The 8,405-nt window shown below is 70.5% G+C and overlaps 1 protein-coding gene across 12 annotated transcripts in view; it reads left to right on the top strand.

The window, feature by feature from the left end:
* The window catches only part of MYOCD (myocardin), a 339,174-nt gene that overhangs the window by 313,081 nt on the left and 17,688 nt on the right, over window positions 1–8,405 (top strand). For all 12 annotated transcript variants that reach the window (XM_075903443.1, XM_075903442.1, XM_075903439.1 and 9 more), the window contains 2 exons: window positions 1,755–1,830; window positions 3,020–3,181. In XM_075903443.1, the coding sequence (XP_075759558.1) occupies window positions 1,755–1,830; window positions 3,020–3,181 (238 nt within the window). The remainder of the gene's footprint in view (window positions 1–1,754; window positions 1,831–3,019; window positions 3,182–8,405) is intronic.

The following is an 8,405-nucleotide window of genomic DNA, read 5'->3' as shown; positions in this document are numbered from 1 at the left end:
TAGATTAGAGGGCTGAGTCAGGAATCTCTCTCTTTGGGAGCCTAGAATGTGAAATTAGCTACATTAAATGAATCCAGCAGCTCCAGCTGTTACCCCAGAGGTCTTTCAGAGCACAGGATCCCACAGAACTGCACACGGTGGCTGTGTCTAGACTGCATCCCTTTTCAGTAAAAATCCGATTTAAATCCCCCCCACTTCATTTGCATAAACATGGCTGCCGCTTTTTTCCGGCTCGGAGCTTTGCCGGAAAAAAAGCACCAGTCTAGACGCGGATCTTTCGGAAAATAAAGCCTTATAAAGGAATAAGGGATCTTTCGGAAAAGGCTTTATTTTCCGAAAGATCCGCGTCTAGACTGGCGCTTTTTTCCGGCAAAGCTCCGAGCCGGAAAAAAGCGGCAGCCATGTTTATGCAAATGAAGCAGGGGGGATTTAAATCCCTGCTTCATTTGCAATTGCGCTGTGTCTAATTTGCATCTCTTTTAAGGAAAAGGGATGCAGTCTAGACACAGCCACAGTGAACAGTGAATCGAGAGGTCTGCCCACAGCCCCTGGGCCCATCTAGCCCATAAACTCCACATTCCTTGTAGCGCTGGCTCCTCTCGGCCCTTCCTGGCACTACATAGCGGAAGAGGTGGGTCAGTAGCGCCAAGGAGGGAGATGCTGCTTGAGCCAGCACAAGGCACCAGGAAACATGGCTGCACTGGAATCTGGGTGTGGTTGGATCCTCCACCCAGCTGCTCTGGTGTGTTTTCTCTCACAGTCATCTGCATCAGAGGCTGCAGAGGAAGGACAATTATGGAATAACTTACCAGGGGAAGTTTCTTCCTAACATCAAACAATCTGTGCTCTGAAGCATGGAGGCGCAAGAGCAGGTTAGCACAGGACAGACCGGGAATGGGGGAGACAGAATGGCAAAAGTAATAGTGTGATCCAAATGCTTGGCTAGTCAGGAGCAATATGTGCAAGCTGGCACCTGTCTAGCTGGGAGCAGGCTGCAATTTACTGCATGCAGAAGAGAGTTTGGGGAGAGACGTGGTGATGACTTTGTAAAATGTGACTTAGGGATTAAGCGGAGCGAGATGTCAGGGATAAGCGGGAAAGTCCTCTCATGGACTGAGAACACATTAACAGACAGGAGAGAAAGGGCAGGAATAATTGGTCAGTTTTCAGAATGGAGGGATAACGAGTGGTGCCCCTGGAGGGTCCAAAATGGGACTGATCCTGTTCATCATATTCATAAATGATTTGGAGAAAGGCATAAGCAGGGAGGTGGCAAAATTTGCAGATGATACTAAACTGCTCGAGATAGTTAAGTCGAAAGCAGCCTGCGAAGAGCTTCAAAAGGCTCTCACCAAACCATGTGACTAGGCAACAGATGAATATTAGGGTACGTCTAGACTACATGCCTCTGTCGCCAGAGGCATGTAGATTAGGCTACCAAGCGGCAATTTAAATAATCGCCGCTTCATTTAAATTTACATGGCTGCCGCGCTGAGCCGACAAACAGCTGATCAGGAGACATGCCCCACACCTGGGCCATCGCTGAACGGTCAGGGCATCCCTGTGTCTCAGCACGTCTCTGTCCCCGTGTTGGCCCGTACCTGGCACCACTTAGCCGCTCACTCGGTGGAAAAGCAGGTTTCCTTTCTTCCTGCGAAAAGACGACAATTCCAGCAGCTGAGCAGCCAAACCAGCAGGGTGAACGTATTGGCTGGGGCTGGTGGTCTAATATTCTCTGAACTTGTGTCCTGCAGACTGAAGATTACCTAAAGCACAAGACCCGGAGCAGGCCTGAGCATCCAGACCTGGTCAATATGCACATTTTGCAAGGTAAGGCTGAACGAGCTGTTCCTCGCACACCCTCTAACGCTCCGTCTCCCTGTGGCCCAGGCCCGGTTTCCCTGCAAGATGAACCTGCAGGGCTACTTGGCTCCGGATGCGGGTGGCAACCAGACCACGTAAGAGGATCACAGCACCAGGTGTTTCATACTGTGCCCAGTGCAGCCCTCGCAGGCCCCGAGAGCCGGCGTCGGACCTGCGGTCTGTCTGCTCCGCATCCCGGGACTGACAGTGCTTGGCACCAGGGTCAGCAGAAGGGTTTGGTCTCCAGACAGAGAGAACTGGGTGTGTGATGGCCATGAGAACTGCAGGGGACTTGTGGCACCTCCTCCTGGTCTCTCCCAACAGCCTCCATGGCCGGCTGTGGAGCCCAGGGGGTCACTCCAGACACCCCATCCCTGCCTCCTTGTCCCCCACAGAGACCAGGCCCCATGGAGCCCTCGCAAAAGGCTCCGGTGGGGCGGGGAGGAAGGAAGGGGCATGGGAAGACGTGGAGATGAGCTGGAGTAAGAAACTGCAGGTCCCAGGCAGGGGTGACGGGCCCTCACGTTCCCTGGCAGGGAGCTAGGTGCCGCTCCACAGCACTCTGCCCTGGCACAGCCATTGAGCAGGGGCAGGCGATGGCTGGTTCATTGGTGCAGGCCCTGGACAGTGGGGTGAGCGTCAGTCAATCAGCGCGTGGCCGCGTCCGAGAGGATTGTAAGGGGAGGACAAACAGCCCCAGGAGCAGAGTCCGGTTCTTTCTGTGCACTCGAATATTTCGGCAATATTTCGCTCCCGTCGGGCCGGCAGAGCCCGCGCTGTGCGGGGAGAGGGGCTGGAATCTCCTCTGCGCCTGCCGCACCCACGGCTTGCAATGAAGTTTCATTGCCGACTGCTGATCAGACAGGACCCGGCGTTACTCCGCGGTCCCAGGCTGAGTCTGCAAGGCTGGAACCTCCGGGGAGAAATCTTTTAGTTGAGAACGGAGATGCCCGCCCTGGAAACCGCGGCAAAGGAAGCCTGTGGAGACACTTGGTCCTTGTCTGGGGCTTCTCTCTCTGTTTACCGCTTCCACCGGCCATGCGCTTCGGTGTAGCCGTGATCCCGGAAGGGGAATTTCTTGCTGGCTGAGCATTCTGTACCCAGAGCACAGGTCCAGCAGGGCTGGGAACTGACCTGTTCCATTTTGGCCTTTTAGAATCAGCCGCAGAGGGGTCCATTCAGGCTACTCAGATGAAGCTGAAAAGAGCCCGACTTGCAGATGATCTCAATGAAAAAATTGCTCTCAGGCCAGGCCCTTTGGAGCTGGTGGAGAAGAATATTATTCCCGTTGACTCGGCTGTGAAGGAAGCCATCAAAGGTGGGTGCGTGTATGGACAGCGCCTGCGGGGCAGGGGCTGGGCACTCAGGCAGGCGTCTGCAGGAAGGGACCGGTAGGAAGTGGGGAGCCACGGCAGCCCCTACACTAGCTCATCGGACTGACTGCAAGCAGCCTCCAGTGGCAGCCTGGCTGCTCTTCTCCCACCCTGCTCCCGGAGGAGACAGGACGCTGACGCTGGCTCCCAGCAATGTCTCCCGTCAAGCTGCCTTGGAAAGAGACTCCTATTTTCCGCACCCCCCACGCGCCATGCCTCACAGCCCAGCCCGCCTGTGGCTAAGGACCAAGGAGAAGGAACAGCTTCCACCGGCAGCTTCGCCTCCCGCAGCCCAAGCAGGGTCAGTTCCCTGGGCAGCGGGGTCAGGCCAGTCCAGGCTCAGGCGACAGCCAGGTGCAGCAGGGCCCAGCTGGTGTTTGCGTGGCTGGCCGGCTGGTCTTGTGCTTGTGCTGACGTGCCCAGAGTGGCCGGAGGCCTGGGGGGATGAGAACGCCTGTGGTGGGGCTGTGGGCCGCGGTGTGTTGGCCGGGTCTGGTGCCCCCTGCCTCCGCAAAGGGGATGGAGAAGGGTCCCCAGTCCGAAAAGTGGCATTTTGCACTTGCTCTCACCGGGGCAAATGGCCTCCAGGCTGCAGCTCAGCAGCGCCCAGAGAGAGCAGCCAGGCGGGGACTGGGCCCCATTCCACAGCCAAATGCGCTGACCCTGCAGAGCGCCCGGTGACTCGGCGCCGGCCTGCGGCACAGCGCCCTGCTCTCCCACTCGGGGCGCCGGGTCCGGGGGCCGGCCTGCGGCACAGCGCCCTGCTCTCCCACTCGGGGCGCCGGGCCCGGGCGCCGGCCTGCGGCACAGCGCCCTGCTCTCCCACTCGGGGCGCCGGGCCCGGGCGCCGGCCTGCGGCACAGCGCCCTGCTCTCCCACTCGGGGCGCCGGGTCCGGGGGCCGGCCTGCGGCACAGCGCCCTGCTCTCCCACTCGGGGCGCCGGGTCCGGGGGCCGGCCTGCGGCACAGCGCCCTGCTCTCCCACTCGGGGCGCCGGGTCCGGGCGCCGGCCTGCGGCACAGCGCCCTGCTCTCCCACTCGGGGCGCCGGGTCCGGGGGCCGGCCTGCGGCACAGCGCCCTGCTCTCCCACTCGGGGCGCCGGGTCCGGGGGCCGGCCTGCGGCACAGCGCCCTGCTCTCCCACTCGGGGCGCCGGGTCCGGGGGCCGGCCTGCGGCACAGCGCCCTGCTCTCCCACTCGGGGCGCCGGGTCCGGGGGCCGGCCTGCGGCACAGCGCCCTGCTCTCCCACTCGGGGCGCCGGGTCCGGGGGCCGGCCTGCGGCACAGCGCCCTGCTCTCCCACTCGGGGCGCCGGGTCCGGGCGCCGGCCTGCGGCACAGCGCCCTGCTCTCCCACTCGGGGCGCCGGGCCCGGGGGCCGGCCTGCGGCACAGCGCCCTGCTCTCCCACTCGGGGCGCCGGGCCCGGGCGCCGGCCTGCGGCACAGCGCCCTGCTCTCCCACTCGGGGCGCCGGGCCCGGGGGCCGGCCTGCGGCACAGCGCCCTGCTCTCCCACTCGGGGCGCCGGGTCCGGGGGCCGGCCTGCGGCACAGCGCCCTGCTCTCCCACTCGGGGCGCCGGGTCCGGGCGCCGGCCTGCGGCACAGCGCCCTGCTCTCCCACTCGGGGCGCCGGGTCCGGGCGCCGGCCTGCGGCACAGCGCCCTGCTCTCCCACTCGGGGCGCCGGGCCCGGGGGCCGGCCTGCGGCACAGCGCCCTGCTCTCCCACTCGGGGCGCCGGGCCCGGGCGCCGGCCTGCGGCACAGCGCCCTGCTCTCCCACTCGGGGCGCCGGGCCCGGGCGCCGGCCTGCGGCACAGCGCCCTGCTCTCCCACTCGGGGCGCCGGGTCCGGGCGCCGGCCTGCGGCACAGCGCCCTGCTCTCCCACTCGGGGCGCCGGGTCCGGGCGCCGGCCTGCGGCACAGCGCCCTGCTCTCCCACTCGGGGCGCCGGGTCCGGGGGCCGGCCTGCGGCACAGCGCCCTGCTCTCCCACTGGGGGCGCCGTGTCCGGGCGCCGGCCTGCGGCACAGCGCCCTGCTCTCCCACTCGGGGCGCCGTGTCCGGGCGCCGGCCTGCGGCACAGCGCCCTGCTCTCCCACTCGGGGCGCCGGGCCCGGGCGCCGGCCTGCGGCACAGCGCCCTGCTCTCCCACTCGGGGCGCCGGGTCCGGGGGCCGGCCTGCGGCACAGCGCCCTGCTCTCCCACTCGGGACGCCGGGCCCGGGCGCCGGCCTGCGGCACAGCGCCCTGCTCTCCCACTCGGGGCGCCGGGCCCGGGCGCCGGCCTGCGGCACAGCGCCCTGCTCTCCCACTCGGGGCGCCGGGTCCGGGGGCCGGCCTGCGGCACAGCGCCCTGCTCTCCCACTCGGGACGCCGGGTCCGGGGGCCGGCCTGCGGCACAGCGCCCTGCTCTCCCACTCGGGGCGCCGGGTCTGGGGGCCGGCCTGCGGCACAGCGCCCTGCTCTCCCACTCGGGGCGCCGGGTCCGGGCGCCGGCCTGCGGCACAGCGCCCTGCTCTCCCACTCGGGGCGCCGGGCCCGGGGGCCGGCCTGCGGCACAGCGCCCTGCTCTCCCACTCGGGGCGCCGGGTCCGGGCGCCGGCCTGCGGCACAGCGCCCTGCTCTCCCACTCGGGGCGCCGGGTCCGGGGGCCGGCCTGCGGCACAGCGCCCTGCTCTCCCACTCGGGGCGCCGGGTCCGGGCGCCGGCCTGCGGCACAGCGCCCTGCTCTCCCACTCGGGGCGCCGGGCCCGGGCGCCGGCCTGCGGCACAGCGCCCTGCTCTCCCACTCGGGACGCCGGGTCCGGGGGCCGGCCTGCGGCACAGCGCCCTGCTCTCCCACTCGGGGCGCCGGGTCCGGGGGCCGGCCTGCGGCACAGCGCCCTGCTCTCCCACTCGGGGCGCCGGGTCCGGGGGCCGGCCTGCGGCACAGCGCCCTGCTCTCCCACTCGGGGCGCCGGGTCCGGGCGCCGGCCTGCGGCACAGCGCCCTGCTCTCCCACTCGGGGCGCCGGGCCCGGGCGCCGGCCTGCGGCACAGCGCCCTGCTCTCCCACTCGGGGCGCCGGGCCCGGGCGCCGGCCTGCGGCACAGCGCCCTGCTCTCCCACTCGGGGCGCCGGGTCCGGGCGCCGGCCTGCGGCACAGCGCCCTGCTCTCCCACTCGGGGCGCCGGGTCCGGGGGCCGGCCTGCGGCACAGCGCCCTGCTCTCCCACTCGGGGCGCCGGGCCCGGGCGCCGGCCTGCGGCACAGCGCCCTGCTCTCCCACTCGGGGCGCCGGGCCCGGGCGCCGGCCTGCGGCACAGCGCCCTGCTCTCCCACTCGGGGCGCCGGGTCCGGGGGCCGGCCTGCGGCACAGCGCCCTGCTCTCCCACTCGGGGCGCCGGGCCCGGGGGCCGGCCTGCGGCACAGCGCCCTGCTCTCCCACTCGGGGCGCCGGGTCCGGGGGCCGGCCTGCGGCACAGCGCCCTGCTCTCCCACTCGGGGCGCCGGGCCCGGGCGCCGGCCTGCGGCACAGCGCCCTGCTCTCCCACTCGGGGCGCCGGGCCCGGGCGCCGGCCTGCGGCACAGCGCCCTGCTCTCCCACTCGGGGCGCCGGGTCCGGGGGCCGGCCTGCGGCACAGCGCCCTGCTCTCCCACTCGGGGCGCCGGGTCCGGGCGCCGGCCTGCGGCACAGCGCCCTGCTCTCCCACTCGGGGCGCCGGGCCCGGGCGCCGGCCTGCGGCACAGCGCCCTGCTCTCCCACTCGGGGCGCCGGGTCCGGGGGCCGGCCTGCGGCACAGCGCCCTGCTCTCCCACTCGGGGCGCCGGGTCCGGGGGCCGGCCTGCGGCACAGCGCCCTGCTCTCCCACTCGGGGCGCCGGGTCCCGGCGCCGGCCTGCGGCACAGCGCCCTGCTCTCCCACTCGGGGCGCCGGGTCCGGGGGCCGGCCTGCGGCACAGCGCCCTGCTCTCCCACTCGGGGCGCCGGGTCCGGGGGCCGGCCTGCGGCACAGCGCCCTGCTCTCCCACTCGGGGCGCCGGGCCCGGGCGCCGGCCTGCGGCACAGCGCCCTGCTCTCCCACTCGGGGCGCCGGGCCCGGGCGCCGGCCTGCGGCACAGCGCCCTGCTCTCCCACTCGGGGCGCCGGGTCTGGGGGCCGGCCTGCGGCACAGCGCCCTGCTCTCCCACTCGGGGCGCCGGGTCCGGGCGCCGGCCTGCGGCACAGAGCCCTGCTCTCCCACTCGGGGCGCCGGGTCCGGGCGCCGGCCTGCGGCACAGCGCCCTGCTCTCCCACTCGGGGCGCCGGGTCCGGGCGCCGGCCTGCGGCACAGCGCCCTGCTCTCCCACTCGGGGCGCCGGGCCCGGGCGCCGGCCTGCGGCACAGCGCCCTGCTCTCCCACTCGGGACGCCGGGTCCGGGGGCCGGCCTGCGGCACCGCGCCCTGCTCTCCCACTCGGGGCGCCGGGTCCGGGGGCCGGCCTGCGGCACAGCGCCCTGCTCTCCCACTCGGGGCGCTGGGTCCGGGCGCCGGCCTGCGGCACAGCGCCCTGCTCTCCCACTCGGGGCGCCGGGCCCGGGCGCCGGCCTGCGGCACAGCGCCCTGCTCTCCCACTCGGGGCGCCGGGCCCGGGCGCCGGCCTGCGGCACAGCGCCCTGCTCTCCCACTCGGGGCGCCGGGCCCGGGCGCCGGCCTGCGGCACAGCGCCCTGCTCTCCCACTCGGGGCGCCGGGTCCGGGGGCCGGCCTGCGGCACAGCGCCCTGCTCTCCCACTCGGGGCGCCGGGTCCGGGCGCCGGCCTGCGGCACAGCGCCCTGCTCTCCCACTCGGGGCGCCGGGTCCGGGGGCCGGCCTGCGGCACAGCGCCCTGCTCTCCCACTCGGGGCGCCGGGTCCGGGCGCCGGCCTGCGGCACAGCGCCCTGCTCTCCCACTCGGGGCGCCGGGTCCGGGGGCCGGCCTGCGGCACAGCGCCCTGCTCTCCCACTCGGGGCGCCGGGTCCGGGGGCCGGCCTGCGGCACAGCGCCCTGCTCTCCCACTCGGGGTGCCGGGGTTAGCTGACGTGCCAAGGTTAGCCCATGTGCCGGGGTTAGCCCATGTGCCGGGGTTAGCCGACGTGCCGGAGTTAGCCGACGTGCCGGGGTTAGCCGACGTGCCGGGGTTAGCCGACGTGCCGGGGTTAGCCCATGTGCCGG

Source organism: Pelodiscus sinensis, chromosome 20 (assembly GCF_049634645.1).
Source record: "Pelodiscus sinensis isolate JC-2024 chromosome 20, ASM4963464v1, whole genome shotgun sequence".
Lineage (NCBI taxonomy): Eukaryota > Metazoa > Chordata > Testudines > Trionychidae > Pelodiscus > Pelodiscus sinensis.
This window is presented reverse-complemented; position numbering and strand designations above follow the sequence as displayed.